We start from the raw sequence: 19,102 nt of genomic DNA, 5'->3' as shown, positions 1-19,102 counted from the left end.
AATGAAAAGTTGTCAAATCTCAGCAATATGGAAATGGAAATTAAAATCTCAATGAGATACCATCAAACAATCATCTCTGATATTATATTGTTGTGGACATACTTTCCCTCGATATGTAACATAAACTGGTGTAAGTGTGCACCTGGATATATGCGCAAGTATGTTCCAAACAACATAACTGCCAAAAACAATAAGCAACACAAATGTCCATCATCATTTCATAAATAAATTATGGCATAGTCCATATAAAGTTTTAACACCTTCCAGCAATGAGGAAAAAACAAAACAAAACTGTATCTGAACACATCTTGAATAAATTTCACAAATTTAATGTTCAGTAAAAAAGGTGAGAAATCATATTCTATGATTTCATTTACATGAAGTTCAAAATAGACAAATAATATGCTTTCGGGTATTTTCAAAGGTAAGCAAAGAAGTGGTTATCACACACACACACACACACACACACACACACACACACACACAAAAAGGGGGGGTAGTGGTTACCTCAGGATAAAGCTGAGAGTTTGCTAAAGAGCATAAGAAGGGCTTCTAGAATGCTGGCAATGCTCTATTTTTGATTAAGCGGTATTATTTTTCAAGTTCTCTCAGTGCCTATTACATCAAAATCATTAAGATTTCAAAGCCAGTCTCAGCAACAGTGAGGCACTGAGCAACTCAGTGAGACCTTGTCTCTAAATAAAATACAAAATAGGGCTGGAGATGTGGCTCAGCGGTTGAGTGCCCCGAGTTTAATTGTCTAATACAAAAAAACAAACAAACAAACAAACTGTTAAGAGGTAAAGAAACTCAGCCAGGCATGGTGGTATACACCTGCAATCCTAGCAAGTTCAGAGGCTGAGCCAGGAGGATCTCAAGTTTGAGGGCAGCCTTAGTGAGGTCCTCATCAACTTAGTGAGATCCCATCTCAAAATAAAAAATTAAAAAGGTGGGCTGGGTATGGTAGTGTGCACACCTGTAATCCCAGTGGCTGAGGAGGCTGAGAAAGGAGGATTGTAAGTTCAAAGTCAGCCTAAGCAAATTAGTGAGGCCCTAAGTAACTTAGTGAGACTCTGTCATAAGATAAAAAATAAAAAGGGCTGGGAATGTGGCACAGTGGTTAAGTGCCCCTGGGTTCAATCCCCTGGTAACAAAAAATTTAAAAATTAAAAAAGGGGCAGGCATGTAGCTCAGTGATTAAGTGTCCTCAGGTTCAATCCCCAGTACCTTTAAAAAAAAAAAAAAAAAAAAGGTAGAGAAATCCAGTAAAACACAGATTCTGCAGCTCACATTACAGACTAGAGGAATGATTTGAGAATTTCTAGTGCACAATGACTTAACAGGTGACTGAAGCTCTGTATGAGAATGAAATATGGATTGAGAAAATGAAAGAGTCAAGGACAAATGTTGTGTAAACAAAATCATTAAAGAGAGGACAAAAGTCAATGCAGGATCAAAAAAAATCCAATAAAAACTGTAGAAGAAATATGGAGGAGGGGAACTCAAAAGAGCTACAGTGAAGATGAAGTAGAAGAGCAGTCTGTCAAGAGTATCAACTACCCGCCACAGAAAAGGAAGGTAAATAAAGATAGTAAAGGGACACTGGTAAACTTAAAAGCAAAATTATGAATTATGGCTGAGTTTGGTGGCACACACCTTTAATCCCAGTAACTTGGGAGACTGAAGCAGGAGGATCACAAGTTCAAGGCCAGCCTCAGCAATTAAGCAAAGCTCTAAACAACTTACTGAGACCCTGACTCAAAATAAGGGGTGAAGATGTGGATCAGTGGTAAAGTGCCTCTAGGTTTAATTCCCCAGTACCAAATTAATTAAATTTAATTATGAATCTAAAGGGGAACAATATCTTACCTCAAGAAGAAAGTCTATTTTTTCTCTGTTAGGTCTAAGAAACAGCTGGTTAAATTGAACACTAATTGTTCTACCTTCCAATATATCACGGACTGTGTTGCAGGCACAGACTTTAAAACAGATTTCATCTAGAGCTTCATTTCTGTAAAAAAGTAGATCCACTGTTATTTTTATTTATTATTTTTTAAAAGGTGTACATTACAACAATAAATTCACAAAAATGAGTCATTTATTCCTTTTGTCATTTTTAATCTTTCCCTTTCCAGAACTGGGGATCAAACTCAGGGCCTTACATATGCTAAGCAAGTCTACTACTGAGCTACATCCCCAGCCCAGGTAATCTTACTTAAGAAGATTTCAGGATATTCAAACAAACTAGTAAATATCATATACCAAGTCAGGGGGAAAAAAAGAATAGGTTTTTCATTCATCAGGGGATAATTAGTTACAGATTAGGCTACAGAATTAATTCTGCTTTGTGTAACTTTCTCCCTGAAAGCACTTTTAAAACAAACTAGAAAAACAACTTTAGAATGTATCCTTTGGTTGTATTCCCTTATATTAACAAAAGTGAAAGTAATGTCAAAGATTTGTAGATAAACTGGAGATAGGTTTTTCAAAACCAGAAAGCACTTGCTCTTTTGTTCAAAACCTGAAAAGTAATTTGTCAACTTACTCACCCTTGTTGAGCTTTCTGAAAGAGTTCTCTTAGCACTGATTGCCGGAACTGGACAGGTAAACTGAAGGTTAAATTATCTTCAATGAAAATCTGTATTACCTCCTAGAACACATATATAAAATTGTATCCATTTCAAAAATCATGGCAGTTTTTTTACTTTAAAAAATTCTTTCTATACTGGAAAATACAAATTGAAGAATATCATAAATATATTTTACTGGGAAAACATTCTCTTTCTAAACTTCTAAAATTAGATTAAGAATAAAAATCATCATCGAGGCTGAGAACATAGCTCAGTTGGTAGAGCGCTTGCCTTGCAAGCCTAAGGCCCTGCGTTCGATCCCCAGCACCGCAAAAAAAAAAAAAGAATAAAAATCATCTGCCACTGAAACTCCCCATCATGTACAACCACAAGAATGGAATCCTAATTAGAATAAGTTATACTCCATGTATGTATAATATGTCAAAATATACTCTGCAGTCATTCATATATTAAAAAAACAAATAAAAAAATTATATAAAAAAAAATTATCCTTCCAGGCACAGTGGTGCATAACTGTAATCCCAGCAGGTCAGGAGGCAAAGATGGGAGGATCTCAAGTTCAAAGCAGCCTCAGCAACAGTGAGGCGCTAAGCAACTCAGCGTCTCTAAACAAAATACAGAACAGGGCTGGGGATGTGGCTCAGTGGTTCAGTGACCCCTGAGTTCAATCCCCGATATCAAAAAAAAAAAAAAAAAAAAAAATCCTCCCTTTTTTTTAAAATTGAAAATCATGGATCAAAAAATGAGAGGTAGGGGAAAATAAATCAGTAAGAAGCAATCCAACCTCTTTATAAAAAAATTTTTAAACTTTAAATTTGCTTCACAGAACAAATATTTTAAAAAATAATTTAAATCATCTAGAAAAAACATATACTAAAAAAATTCTAGTAAATGTAAATGATATTAAAATATTAGTCAATTATAAAAATACCCACATTATTGAAGTTATTCTTTTTCCTCTTAGTCTTGCCAAGCAATGGAAAACGAAAAAAAGAAAGAAGGGGTGATAGGGTGGGGAGATGGGAAGAGGATTTCTGAAAACGAAGCTAATCAGTCACTACCACCAAAGTGCTGATAAAAGTGTTTTCAAACTGTAGAACCACTGGGCTTATAAACCCAGCTACTTGTCTATAATTCTAGCACTGGGAAGGCGAAGGAAGGAGGAGAGCAAATCTGAGGTCAACCTGGGCAGCTTGTAGTTCAGTGGTATAGCACTTGCCTAGCATGAGTGAGGCCCTGGGTTCAATGATTCCCAGAGAAGAGAGAAAAAAAAAAAAAAAAAAATCGGTATATTACCATATGGACCCTCGTCTATAAGTCTGCTCTAGAGAGTGGTTAACCGAAAGATCTCTAGACTTAATTCTCCCACATCTATAATTCATGTTCAAGAATATTTAATTTTCTGCCAGGTGCAGTGTCTCACACCTATAATTCCAACAGCTCAGGAGGTTGAAGTAGGAGGATCACAAATTCAAAGTCAGACTCAGCAATTTATCGAGACCCTAAGCAATTTAGAAAGACCTGGTCTCAGAATCAAAAATAAAAAGGGCTGGGGAGGTGGCTCTGTGGTTAAGTGCCCCTGAGTTCAATCCTAATATAAAAAAAGAAAGAAAGAAAGAAGAAAATTTAGTTTTCTCAGGGCTGGGGTTTTGGCTCAGTGGTAGAGTGCTTGCCTAGCACCTGTGAGGCACTGGGTTCAATCCTCAGCACCACATATAACTAACTAAATAAAGGTATTTTGTCCATTTACAACTAAAAATATACTTCTTAAAAAAGAAAATTTAATTTTCTAACATAGGGGAAAGCAATATTAAAAGAAGAATCAGGAACAAGGGAAGAAAGTGTTGTGCCCGCCACCCCTTCATCTATGGAAACATAAAACTGAAAGTAAGTTACAGCTTTGTCATTTCATGATTTCAGTTTTGAGTTAAATAACATGAAGGCACTGTTCACTCTCTAGAATGAAAGTTTTCCAATAAATACTTCAAAGTACACACTCTAACTTCCAGTGATTTCATTACAAAGCTAAAGATAAGCACTGAGGTGCAAGATAGCTCAACACCCTGAGATGACAACCAAGCTTAAGAGCAAGTAGGCTTTGCAAATGAGCGTAACAACCTAACAAAACCACTTTGTTCATACTCTCCTCCTGCTGTAGTATTACAAAGGTGAATAAAGCTATGATACAAAAATATACTTTCAAAAAGAACAAAAATCTTCAGGATCCATAAAACTAAAAGCTATCTACCTATAACTTAAGTTAAAAGTTCTGTTTCCAGAGTTTCTTACAGAATTAATTGATGATGGGCAAATTCTATTCGGTCAAAAAAGGACAATATCAACAATAAAAAAACATCTGTGTAACACTTACGAAATGTGGCAACTATTACCACTACTTTTTAAGCCAGTCGGTGGATTTAAGTGATGTGCCCAAATCATACAACTGGTAAATGGTAAAATCACGACTGGAACTCAGTTTTTTTTGTCTGGCTTCCAAAACTTTTCAGCTACACCAGTGCATCCCCATCTATATCTTACCTGATAGTTACCAGATCTCAAACAAATGTGGACTTGACTATATGGAGTCAATTGTTGAGAGGTACTATCAGAAGAAGGTACAAGAACATCACATGCTTGACAATAGCCAGCTAACCGCTTCTCATCTATGGTACAATGAAGAGATAATGAACCTATCTGTAAAGTAAGAGTTATATATCATTATCCATTAATGTAATATAAACAATAATCTAGTACCCCCTTAATGTTCTTAACAGTACAAGAAAATGATAACAGAAAGTTATAATCTGGAAGAACCATAAAAAATAAAAAGGTTAAACATTTAAAGGAGGGATCAGCAAACTACTGTTCATAGGACAAATGCAGTCTGTGGTCTATTGTTTATTAGTTCACTGAGATAAAAACAATTTTTAGGATTGTAAATGATAACAAAAAAGAAGGTCAGACAAAAACTGAATATGGACCACAAAGTCTAATGTATTTACCACCTGCCCCTTTACCCCTCCCACACCAAATTTTTTTTTTTTTTTTTTTTTTTTTGCCAACCCCTGGTTTAAAGTTTTGGGGTCAAATTAAAAAAGGAAGACATTATTATTTCTCTATCCAGGCATGACAAATAAGACATTAACAAAGAGTGAACAATGTTAAAAACAAGCTTAAATATTTTTAAATACATGTGAGTCAGAAATGCAAAGGAGATAGTACAGAAAACTCTAACTCTTCAATTAGGAAGAAAAGAAATGCTGCTACCAAAAACATCTTTTTTAAGAGACACATTTGAGAAAGTGAGGGTTTTACATTACTATACTTAAGAAAACACACTGAATTAGAAATCTGATGAGCTCCTTGGGCAAGGTTAAATTGGAATTCCTAATAGATCTATAAAATATCTAGTCTAAGGGTAAAAGCTCCATAGTAGAACACTTGCTTAGCATGCATGAAGCCCTGAGTTTGATTCCCATTAACACACACACACACACACACACACAGAAAAGAACAAACTAAATTAAATCTCAAAGGCATTTTAATTTCTCTAAGGAAAGAAGAGATTGAAGCAGGGATGTTTCCAAGCACATGGCATACAAAAACATAGTTATAAATCTTAAAATGTAGTCATCTCAATCAATATAGCAGTACTGAATTCAGGGCCTCACACATGCTAGACAAGTGTTCTACTGAGGATTGAACCCTGAGGCACACTTTACTCCTGAGCTACATCCCCATCCTTTTTATTTTGAGACAGTCTCACTGAGGTGCTGAGGACCTTACTAACCCACCACGTATGGCACAAATTTGTGATCTTCCTGCCTCAGCCCCCTGTCTCTGGGACTACACACATATGCTACCATGTCCAGCAATAATCAGATTTAAAGTCTATCCTCAGTAGGAATTGAGGTAAATTTTTAAAGATATTATATTTCTCCCTATTAACAAAATAAATTTTAATACTAATGATTAAATACACTGATTCAGTAAATGCAGTGTAAAACACTACTGATCAGAAAAATAAAGTTGGAAAGCAATTTGGTTTTACAAATTTATTGCTTTTAAAAAATAACCACTAGGGCTGGGGATATAGCTCAGATGGCAGAGTACTTGCTTTGCATGCACAAGGCCTGGGTTCAATTCCCAGCACCACAAAAAAAAAAAAAAAAAAAAAAAAAAAAACCAACAATGACATGGTAAGTATTTATAAGAATTAAACAATTCTAAAATCTGAACAGAAGTTTATTCTTAATACACAAATATAGCTTTATAATAAAGAGTGACTATAACCTGGGCTGGGTTGTGGCTCAGTGATAGAACACTTGCCTAGCATGTGTGAGGCACTGGGTTTGATTCTCAGCACCACATTAAAAAAAGTCCATCAACATCTAGAAAAATACTAAATTAAAAAAAAAAAAAAAAAAAAAAGCGTGAATAACATAGCCAGGAATCATGGTGCACACCTATCATCTCAGCTATTTGGGAGGCTGAGGCAGGAGCATAATAAGTTCAAGGCTAGCCTGGACAACTTAGCAATACCCTATCTCAAAACAAAATAAAAGGGGCTGGGGAGATAGCTCAATCGGTAGAGTGCTACCTTGCAAGCACAAGGCCCTGGGTTCGATCCCCAGCACCCAAAAATAAATAAATAAATAAATAAAAATAAATAAAATTAAAAATTAAAAAGGGCTGGGGAGGTAGCTCAGTAGTAGAGCACTCCTGGGTTTAATTCCAAATAAAAATAAAAATAAAAGAAGAGTAAATAACTTAAGTGCCCAAACATAAAGGAAATAAAGTCAATCAAAGAACACCCACAAAGTCAGGCACGGTGGCACACATCTGAAATCCCAGTTGCTTGGGAGGCATGAGGATCACAAGTTCAAAGCGAGCCTAAGCAACAGTGAGGCACTAAGCAACTCAGTGAGACTTTGCCTCTAAATAAATACAAAATAGGGTTGGGAATGTGGCTCAGTGGTTAAGTTCAATCCCTGGTACCAAAAACAAAACAAAACAAAACAAAAAAATCACACACTTATCAGAATGATAAATTTAAAAGGCCTTTTCAAAGACTTAAGCAAGATACAAAATACAATACAATATGAGCTGAATTGTTTAAGGACATACAGAAAGGGGCTGCCTGGCATGGGTGAGGCACTGGGTTCCATCCTCAACACTACATAAAAATAAATAAATAAAGGTACTATGCTATCTATAACTAAATATATTTTAAAAAGAACATACAGAAAGAAGAAAATATGATTAAAAGGCAAAAGGGAGAGCTGAAAAATAGCTCTTGTTGGATAGCACTTGCCTAGCATGCACAAGGACCTGGGTTCGAATCGCCAGCCCCTCAGAGGGGAGGGGGAAAAAAAAAGTAAAAGGGGTTACTTCCAGGTAGTAGTAATATAGATTTTTTTTTTTTTAAACCAGTTTTTAGTACTTTTTTGAACTCTTCAAATTTAGTGCAACTGAACACACTGAGGTTTTTTTTCTGTTAGTGGTACTGCTGAGGACTGAACCAGGGCCTTCCCCATGCTAAGTATGCTATCACTGAACTACAATACCCTCCCCCCCCAAAATGTTTTTAATCTTCAGGAAAATTAAAGCCAAAAAATCTATAGATGATGATTGTATTTACCTCTGCAATTAGTTCTTTGGTTCTAAAAAATTTTTCTCTGGCATTTTCGTAAACTGCTGAATTTGTGGAGCCTTGCTGGAAGTATGCTGCACCCAAATCGTAACATACCTAAAATGGAATGAATACCAATTGCTTAATAATTTTCCACAGACCTTAAAGTTGACAGAACTCAAAATGATCTTTATGTCAGGAAAACAAAGGAAAAAAGATAAGGGTAAAAAAAAAAATTTTTGTTGATGAATAATAAAATAGAAACCAACTCCAACTCACTTAAGCAGAAAACTCATTTAATGATAAGATTTCTGTTAGCCTATAAAACTATTGTGAAGGCCAAAGAATCAGGTGAGGAAAACAAAAGAGGCAAGTGAGTCAAGTAGTCAGGACAAGATCCAAAACTGGTGTGGATACCACTGTAACCCATCTCAACACTAGATTCCACAGCTTATGTCACCCACCACTGGTGGCTTATGCCACCAGTACTTGACACCAAAGGTGGCCGCTGCATTCTCCAAGTACTGCCCCTTGAAACTAGATTTAACTAGTGATGCTGCTACTGCCTACCACAACAGATTGTCTATCAGTCCCACTTCTTCTATCTATAGGATGCTAATTCAGTTTAAATTAACTGTACTCATCTGTGATATGCCTACCTTCAAGCTGGATGAAGCTTAGTGACACTAAGTCACTATTTAGTTTTGAGTTTCTAACCTAAGAAGCAGGGTCTGCTTTCCACCAAGTCCCAAAGATAAGGAATTCTTCTAGCATAGAAGAGGGGAACAGATGCTAGGGAGTCCCCCAAATGAGGAGGAAAACAAAAATCTATTATAATAATAGACCAACTAAACAGGAATTTAGATTGATGGCTAAAAATACTACTTTTCCAGTTGTCTTTTTCTAAAGGCATAATTTCTATATTTTTCCAGGAACTTTTTTTAGACTGATGCCCAGATTCACTAAAAGCACACCTACCTCAAAGACAACTCAGATTTAGTCACTTTGGTCATTTAAAGAATACTAAGGTCCAAGGCTGGGACTGTGCTCAGTGGCAGAGCACTTGCCTGGCATGTATAAGGCACTGGGTTCAATTCTCAGCACTGCATATAAATAAATAAACAAAGGTCCATCAACAACTAAAAAAATATTTTAAAAGTAAAGAATACTAAGGTCCTGCCAGGAGTGGCACACACCTATAATCCCAGTGACTTGGAAGGCTGAGGGAGGAGGATTACAAATTTTAAGGTCAGCAACTTAGTGAGACCCTCGGCGGCTTGGCAAGACACTATCTCAAAATTTTAAAAAAGGACCAGGATACAGCTCAGTGATAAAGGGCCCTGGACTCAAATTCCAATACCAAAACAAAAATATAGGTTCCAGAGAGTGACATGGAAAACATGGAACCAAACACTAGCAGAGCCCAGGCTTAAATCCAGATTCCTAGACTCCTAATATTATGCAGCACGTTTATTCTACACATGGCTGAGAAAGCAGTTGTTTTATTTATTTTGGTGCTAGGGAATGAAGACAGTGCTTTGCATGCACTCTACCACTGAGCTCACCTGTCCCCATGTAAGTCTACTTGAGCTGACTTAAAAGTTCTTCAATTATCCCCCCACCAACCTCCCCACCCTGGCCATATAGGAGAAAGTACAATCTCACTGACCAATCTTTAAGGATCCCAGCATCTGCCTTAATTTTTCTCTCAAAGTCTCTTTTCCTGTATTGTAATCACATCAGTCCTCTCAATTTCCCATTCACACAGTATCCTAGGAACAAGTGAACTTCATTCTACACACCTTATTTCCATTTATGCCAAACCAAACTTAGCCACCGAATGCTTATTCTTCTTTCAAATACCTAAGCTATAATGGTGTCTGGTACTCATTATGGAACACTTCTTTATTGTTATACTTCATACACAGTTTATTCTGTTCAATGAATCAAGGTTAATTCTCATCAGCCTCTACACTGCTTTGTACTATTTAGTCAACATCAAATATCTGCCTGATTTTCATTCTAGAGAGCCTCTTATATCTGCAGTGAAGGGTGCTAAAGGATTAAAACACACACACACACACACACACACACACACACACACAATAGTTTAATGTAATTCTCCTTTCCAGGCAAAGAGAATACAAAAAAATTAAGTTCTTTTTCAAGTTTTACTACAGTAAATAATAAGCCATTAAAATGAGCTTACATTCTATAGTTATAAGGTAGTCAATAGACTGAAAAACAAAACTAAAAATGAGATAATGAAACCAACTACACTAGACAGAAACAGCTCCCTCCCCCAACCCCCACCAGTGATACTGGGGATTAAACCCAGGACCTCACTCACATTAAGGTCTAAGTCGCCTGGCTGGTGTCAAACTTGCAATCCTGCCTGAGCCTCCTGAGTAACTGGGATTACAGAAGTTCAGCAAGCCTTCGTTTTATGGTAAATGATACAAATACTTTTGAATCTTAAGTGAATTTTAGTATTATAAAGATTCTTTAAACATTACCATGTGGCAAAATCAGTTATTACCACTAATTTTCAATTCCGAAAACAGGAATTATAACTCAGCTATGTAATTAAGAGAATATCTGATAAAACTAACCTAGCACATCTAAGTGTTTTATAGTTTTGTTTTCTAAATATTTTTTAGTTGTCAATGGATCTTTTATTTTATTTATTTATACGTGGTACAGAGTATTGAACCCAAGGCCTCACACATGCCAGGCAAGCGATTTATCACTGAGCCACAACTCCAGCCCAGCTGTTTCCCCCCTGCCCGCCCCCAGGTTATGTCAACCACCATGTGGTGAAGATCAGATCAGAAGTGTTGCCAACAGTTTGTTCATTTGTTTTTGTTCTTTTGGGAATGGAATTCAGATGCACTTTAACCACTGAGCTACATCCCTACCCCTTATTACTTTTTATTTTGAGAGAGGGTCTCCCTAAATTGCTTAGGGGCTCGCTGAGCTGCTGAGAATGGCCTTGAACCTGTAATCTTCCCACCTCTGCCTCCTGAGTCACTGAGATTACAACCATGAGCCACCACACAGCACCAACAGCTTTTAAAACAGATTCTGAAAGACTATAAGATACACAGTAAATACCAGAAACATTCTCACATGCAAGTTTCATCAATGATTACTACTACAAACTTTTCTTTTTTCCTATGAACTCTTATCTCACCAGGTTTTGAAAAACTTATTACCTTCAACTGTGGAGTCAACAAATCTGAAAAGTCCCTTTACAACACCATGTTAACTACTTCTGCCCCTTTCCAGAATTAGTGATGAAAATATTCATACCAATTTACACAAAGAATATAGATTAAAGGTACTAATCTAAGGGACCTCTTTAGGTAGTACTCAATGACCACTTTAAAATTTCTATTGTACTCAAGGTTCTATGTCAGTAAAATGCAGAAGCCAGGCAAGGTAATGCATACTGTAATCCGAGGGATTTGGGAGGCTGAGGCAGGAGTATCACAAGTTGAAGGCCAGTCTCAGCAACTTAGCAAGACCCTGTCTCAAAATTTAAAAAAAATAAAAAGGACTGGGGGTATAGCTCAGTGGTAAAGCACCTCTGGGTTCAATCCCTAGTATCAAAAAATTTTTTTTTAAATAAGAAGGGCTTGGGATATAGCTCAGTGGTAGAATACTCCTGGATTCTACCCCCAATACAAAAACAACAAAAAGCTAGATATTTTCTCTAGCAGCCTAGATTTTCAGTATAGCAAAATAGTAGTTTGGAAGGTTTTGTTTAGTTTTGATCTAATTAGACTTCTAATGTCATGAATAAACTGCAAATCAGTCTTACACTCACTGTATTCTAGTATTTAAACTGTCTTCTAAATACAATTGGAAAACTATTTCAGAGATAATAGAGCACATGAAATTTTCCTTTTTAGAAAAATCTCAAATCTTATAAATTGTGTAAAATATAAATTCAAACTTAATAGCATCTTCAGTCAAAACCGAAAAGGCAGAAATAAGTTCAATTAAACGTATCAGAATGATCTCATATTAAACAAAAAATTTTGTCATGCAGTAATAAAATATAGAAATAAATACCTGGCATTGCATTTCCTCAGTTTTGATTTTCAATCCTGCAGTAGAACTCTCGGTCTCTCCATTTACCATGCCAGGTTCCACAGCCAACAAATCTAGAGTTCTCATTGTATGGACATAAAGATCCTTGTTTAATTTTAGGGCTGCTTCCAGTACTAAAATAGAATCAGCAGCTTGTTCTTTTAGCTATAAAATACAATAAATGAATTAAAATACAAAAATAGTGATTATATTAACCAAAAAATATTTACAAGATATTTAGTAGCTTGGGTACTGAGCTAGTTTAAAAAAAAAAAAAAAAAAAAAAAAAAAAAAAAAACTTCCAACACAGCAAGAATATAATTAAATTTACGGAAATGAAGTTATCTTAAAGGAAAAAAATTTAAAAATTAAAAGTTCCTACTATGAAATCAGAAAACAAAATACAGAAAATATTGCTTTTTTTCATAAAAGGTTAGTAAAAATTATTTTAAAATTTGCACTGCTGGGTGTGGTGGTACATGCCTGCAATCCTGGCGACTCAGAAAGCTGAGGCAGGATTCCAAGCTTGAGATCAGCCTCAGCAAATGAGAGAGGCCTTAAGTAAGTTAGCAAGACCCTGTCTCAAAATAGAAAAAAATTTTAAATGGCTGGGGATGTAGCTCAGTGGCAAGGCACCCCTGGGTTCAATCCCCAGTACAAAAAACAAAATTAAAAATAAAAATTTGCAATGGTGTAGTGATGCACATCTGTAATACCAGAGAATTTGAGAGGCTGAGGCAGGAGGATCATGAGTTCAAAGCCAGCCTCAGCAATTTATCGAGACCTTAAGCAACTCAATGAGACCCTGTCTCTAATATAAAAAAGGGTTGGGGATATGTCTCAGTGGCAAAGTGCCGCTGGGTTCAATCCATGATACCAAAAATTAATAACAAATAATAAAAATTTGCATTGCTCCACTTCTATTCAAGAAATGTCTATATGCCTCAAAGCACCAATCATTTTACTAGGCACTAGGTAAAATGACTCAGGGTTTTTGTTTCCCTATTCCAAGTTCTACAGCATATTTCTTGTCTACAGATAAAGATTATTTACCATCCCTCCCTTTATAATATCTCTGGGATACTGTAGGTATTAAACAGAAATAATATTTAAATTACAGGAAATCATCATTTTTTTTAAAAAATGGTATGGACTGGGGTGTACAGCTCAGGGGTAAAGTGCCTGCTACCACGAGTGTAAATCCTGGGTTCAATTCCCAGCAACCTCCCCCAACCCCCAAAATTACAATTTTCTGAATATAGGAATAATTTCTTTGGGAGATAGGGGTACTGGGGATTGAACTCAGGGGCACTTGATCACTGAGCCACATCCCTAGTCCTATTTTGTATTTTTACTTAGAGACCGGGTCTCACTGAGTTGCTTAGTGCCTCACTTTTACTGAGGCTGGATTTGAACTGTGATCCTCCAGTCTAAGCCTCAGCCTCCTGAGCTGCTGGGATTACAAGTGTGCAGCACCATGCCCAGCATGATTATAGGAATAATTTTAAAAGACAAAGTTATATATGTTTCTTGTGGAATTTTTAGAAACACAATATATAATATATCACCTGTAAACTGATTTCTTAAATCATGAAACATTCAACAACAGAATTGGTGATAAGAGTACTCTACCACTGGAGTTGAAACCTGTATAATTGAGTGTAGTACTATCTACATTCTAAGAGTAAAAATTTCTGTCAATGCATCTAGACCTCAACAACTCTCACATACCTTAGAAGATGCATCTATTCATGCTAAAAATGTAATCCAGGACTGTTACGATGTAACTAATGCCAATACTTACCACTTTCAAAATGTTTTCTGTTAACTCTTTTTCCTGTTGCATCTGATTCATACTAAAAGATAAATAAAGATCATTCAAATGTTATTCTCAAGACTAAAAAATTCTAAATTGAAAAGCATCATTTTTTAAGGTGAGCTTAAGTATTTTAATGCTACTACTTTTCATGCTTAAAAACACACACACACAAAATACCTACTTTTATGGAGGCTCAATAATTTGCCAGTATTTTCTCATCTGCTTTGCATAACAAAATTCTCAAGAGTAAAACTTACTGACAACAAAAGCTCATTTCTATAAAGTTAGAAAGTATGCTTTTGATCACTAAATGAGGATAAACTATTACCTGAAATTTAAGAATTAAACTTAAAACTTCATGTTCAAATTTTTGTAATTAGCTTTGATTTTGAAAAAAAAAAAAAAAAAATACACTACTTTCAGATGAATGGCACAATTCCTAAAATGCTCCCCTACCTCTTCAGTGCTCTCTATCCCAGATTTCTAGAGCACTATCTGATTCTCCAACCCTCTTAACTCCTCCAAATAAACCTTTATGTAGGCCCTCTGCTCTGCTTCATCTATAACAGTTTATTTAAAACTTGCAAATTTTTTTTTAATTCTGATTAAAAAATGCCAAGCAAGGGTCATATATGCCAACTTACACACTTAACTGAGGGGGTCCAGGTTTTGCCTGCTTGACAGGAAAACTACTTTGAACAATTGTCCTAATTGCCCTGAAGAAAAGACAGGAAAAACAAAATTTAATATACCAATAAATGTCACTTCGATTATTTCTTCAAATACTACTTAGATTTGTAGCATAAATCTTTGAAGTCTTGACATATATTTTATACATATATATGTATACATAGATATATATGTATATACACTTTAGTAGCATGCTTTTAATATACACATTCGCAAATTTGCGCTATCAAAACACTCATAGCTCCAAAGATCCTCTGAGAATCCCCTAGGGCAGGACAGCCTTAAAAGCACAACCCTGAAAGCCAGAGTTCAATAAAACAGAGGTTGCCCAGCACATTCTGGGTTTATGAAATAATTTACCATCTATTGTAGAGAAGTATAGCCATGGCAGTGGTTGGAGGTAAAGTGGCCAGATCCATGTCTACATGCTTTGTCCCAGGAGGAACTTTACTGATGCAAAGCAGTTCATTTAGAAGCATATTCAATACTGGAACAGACAAACTTAAAAGAAACAAAAGGTACACATTTGCATGTTAACTGCTTCAGAAGCACAGAATATACAATTCTAAATCATCACTGAAAATAACTACGTTGTTCCAAAAGGTCAAATCTTCAGGTCTGCCTATCAAATTTCAAAAAAACTTTTTAAGCTTTTAATTACAAAAAAAAAAAATTAAACATATACAAAAAGTAGAACATGAACCCCTATCATCCGCCTTCAACAATTATCAGCAAATGACCAATGTTTCATTTCTAATCTAACCCATTTTCCAAATTGTAAATATTTTAGATTATATCTCAGAAAATTAACTTTTAACATCATCACAGTATAATATATATTCCACATCTAAAAATTTTAAATTTGCTTATTATCATCAACTGTCCGACTATCCATCTGGAGGGCTAAGGTTGTACACAGTGGTAGAACACTTGCCTAGCATGGGAGAGGCCCTAGGTTTGATCCCTAGAATCCAGGGAATAAAAAGAAAAACAGTGTATCACATGATCAAGCAATTTAAATCCTAAAAACATACCTCAAATACAAATAAAGTTCATGGGCAAAGATATTTAAGAGCCTGGGATTTATAATAGTGAAAAACTAGAAACAAACAAAATGACTGTCAATTAAGAAACAATTAATGATGTTAAGTGAAAAAAAATCAAAACAGTACACAAGATATAATCACTACTTTGTTTAAAAACGTAAATGGCAGCTGAGCCCAGTGGCACATGCCTGTAATCCCAGAGATTGGGAGACTGAGGCAGGAGGATCAAAAGTTTAAAGCCAGCCTCAATGCAGTGAGGCCCTAAGTAACTTGGTAAGATCTTGTCACAAAATAAAAAACAAAAAGGGCTAGGGGTAAGTGTCTCTGGGTATCCCCAGGACCAAAAGGAAAAATGTAAAGAGCTGGGGGTGTGGTTTAGCAGTAGGGCACTTGCCTAACATTCCTGAGGCCCTGGGTTCAATTTTCAGCACTGAAAACCCAAAAACATACCAAAAACAAGAAAATGTTAAAAAGTACTTCTCTTCAGAATCATTTCTTTTCTGAAATTTTCCCTATTTTCTATGACATATTTCTTTTTAAACTAAGAAGGGGATGAAAGCAAATAATTTTCCTAACCATGGGCCTGACAGTATTTGTTTTTTAAACAAAAAAGCCCAAATTAAAATCAGTCTTTTTTTTTTTTTTTTTTGGTACCACAGAACCACAGACACTTTACCAGTGAGCCACATCCCCAATCTTTATTATTTTTTGAGTCAGAGTCTCACTAAATTGCTGAGACTGGGCTGGCACTTGTGATCCTCCTGTCTCAGTCTCCCAAATTGCTGAGATTACAGGCTGGTGCCACCATATCCAGCCAAATCAACATTTTAATAGTTTCCATGTTGTCCACCCTGGTCTCTAACTCTTGGGCTCAAGTGATCCTCCCACCTCAGTCTCCAAGTGCTGGAACTCTAGGCACACCCTGCTTTAAATGCTTTTTGTACTTTGTGAAAAATACTTGCATATTTTACCAAGAAAACATAAGAAAAAAATTTTCATTTTAAAGGCCAATATCCTAAATACATACACAGAAATAAAAATATGAAAATAGTACTCCGAATGAAATTTCATGTAAATCTTTATACCTTTTCTCTAATATGTCTAAGTCCCACTTCAAATGTGCAGCAACTTTAAGAGCAAGAAGTTTTAAAATACGATTTCTCTTGTTATCAGGTGGAGGTTGAACCTGGTTTTGTTCATTAACTGAAGGTTTGGAAGCCTGTTCCAAAAACTGAACTATAAGTTGAACTGGTGCAGGATCTAGGATTTAAAAGAAAATAAATTCCTAAATTTAAATTTTAATGATGGAGACACAAAAAGAATTCACCGTACTGTTTTTGTTTGTCATAAATCTTATTTTTTTCAGGGCTGGGGATTGAACCCAGGGCCTTGTGCTTGTGAGGCAAGCACTCTACCAACGGAGCTATATCCCCAGCCCTGTTTTGTCATAAATGGAATCCAAACAGCTGTGCAGCTATAAAGACTAAGAAATACAATATATAAGAAATACACCTAGGGGTTAAAGAAGAAGATCTAGAAGCATGGGTAAGGAAGAAGGGATAAAACAGTACAGAAGAAAGCACTTCACAGGAAAGAATGTAGTCATTCCCAGTTCAGCAAATGACCAATGCCAATTAGAGGAAAGAGGTGCAGGTTGTAGAACTATTGAGTCGACAGTTAGAGGACTCTCCAATAAGTTACCTCTCTGCACCTGCTCCCTCCAATGCAAAAGAGGAATAATACCGCCTATGTCACAGGATTATTCTGCGACTGAATTAATTCAGATAACAGATGTAAAGAATTAAGTACAGTGCCTGGAAAACAATTGATTTCTGTCAAATGAAATGAACTAAAAAGACACAGTATATGTAATAAAACTGCCTATGTAAAGTACACTAACTTCTCACACTAGTCTCTGAAGACAACCTTTGGTTAAGGCCAGCCTGTTAGAGTCAATCTATATTTGGATCTGAACTAAAGCAAGAAACTTAGGTTTTCATACCATTACCTCTTTCCAGAAATGCTTGAAGTTTCCCTCCTTTCCCCCAAAACGCCCATTTAAGTGAAATATTAAGCATTACCATCACTATGTAATAACCAACTTGCAGTTGTATAGCAGTTCCTGCTTTCAAAGATTGTAACACACAGCCAGCTCTGGAATATAAAATTCTCTCACTGAAGAACAAAAGAGTTAAACAAGAATCTAAGACAATAACTAGCGTCAGGCTCTGCATCAGAACAGGTGGTTCCTCCTCACCTCCCTGAATTTATACCACCCCGGGTTTGTACAGATAGGGTTCGGGTGCCGGATGCGGTGGAGCACGCCTGTAATCCCAGTTACTCCGGGAGCTGAGGCAAGAAGACCACAAGTTCAAGGCCAGTCTGGGCAACTTAGTGACACCCTATCTCAAAACAGGGCTGGAGACCTAGCCCAGTGGCGCTGATCTCCCTCTGAGTTCAACGTCCAGCACTGCGGGTGGGGATGGGGGGTTCCGGCCACCCTCCCCGACCCAAACAGCCACTGGAACCGTACTAAAACCCCAAACAGTGAAAAGGGTCTACAGAGGGCGAAAGGGCCTTGTTTCGAGGTTTTCTGCGACCCTCCGCGGCTGCATCCCGGCACAGGGATATTTAATCCAAGGGGGTTTGCTAGAGGCCCCGACAAGCTTCGGTGGCCCAGAAATCCTGACCACCCAAAAGCTGCAGGTGCGACGCTTACCCGGGCAGGGCTTGCGCAGATGCTTCTCCAACAACGACTCCTCCAGCAGGAACTCGAACCAGCAGGTCTGCGGCGGGGTGCAGGGCCGACTGGAGGTGGCCGCCTCCCGGTCCGCAGCCTCCGCGCTCATCCTGCCTCCGCCGCCGCTACCACCAGAGGCGTTTCCGGGCTCCAACCTGACACTCGAACGCAGGCCCCGAGCCTGTGGTCTGCCGAACCGACCCAGAGAGAGGACACAATCGGAACGTCTGAGAAGCTCACACGGCCCAAAATGGCGGCGCGAGCCGGAACTGAGCTCCTGGGTCCGCCTCCCTGCGTCCCCACCGCGCCTCCGGACCAATCGTCGTCTCAGTTGGCGAAAGGGGCGTGGCCAGCCCTCAGGCCACTCCTCTTTTGGGCTGCCTAGACAGACCGCTCAGTTTGACGCTAGATCCAAGAGGCGCTTTCCCCGTTCAGGGAAAGTTCTTCAGCGAGAAAACGAAGCACCTAGTCCAGGGTTGCAGTGGGCCT

General features: G+C 37.2%; 1 protein-coding gene across 1 annotated transcript in view; it reads right to left on the bottom strand.

The window, feature by feature from the left end:
• Positions 1–18,886, bottom strand: part of INTS8 (integrator complex subunit 8) — a 56,455-nt gene extending 37,569 nt beyond the window's left edge. The window contains exons 1-10 of the mRNA XM_079116851.1: positions 18,593–18,886; positions 16,959–17,133; positions 15,188–15,328; positions 14,782–14,853; positions 14,123–14,174; positions 12,301–12,483; positions 8,233–8,340; positions 5,130–5,285; positions 2,550–2,650; positions 1,870–2,011 (exon numbers count right to left, since the gene is read on the bottom strand). Of these exons, the coding sequence (XP_078972977.1) occupies positions 1,870–2,011; positions 2,550–2,650; positions 5,130–5,285; positions 8,233–8,340; positions 12,301–12,483; positions 14,123–14,174; positions 14,782–14,853; positions 15,188–15,328; positions 16,959–17,133; positions 18,593–18,722 (1,260 nt within the window). The 5' untranslated portion in view covers positions 18,723–18,886. The remainder of the gene's footprint in view (positions 1–1,869; positions 2,012–2,549; positions 2,651–5,129; positions 5,286–8,232; positions 8,341–12,300; positions 12,484–14,122; positions 14,175–14,781; positions 14,854–15,187; positions 15,329–16,958; positions 17,134–18,592) is intronic.
• Positions 18,887–19,102: the final 216 nt, after the last annotated feature.

Source organism: Sciurus vulgaris, assembly GCF_902686455.1.
Source record: "Sciurus vulgaris genome assembly, chromosome: 1".
NCBI lineage: Eukaryota > Metazoa > Chordata > Mammalia > Rodentia > Sciuridae > Sciurus > Sciurus vulgaris.
The sequence above is the reverse complement of the archived record's forward strand: the minus strand, read 5'-3'. Positions and strand labels throughout refer to the sequence as shown.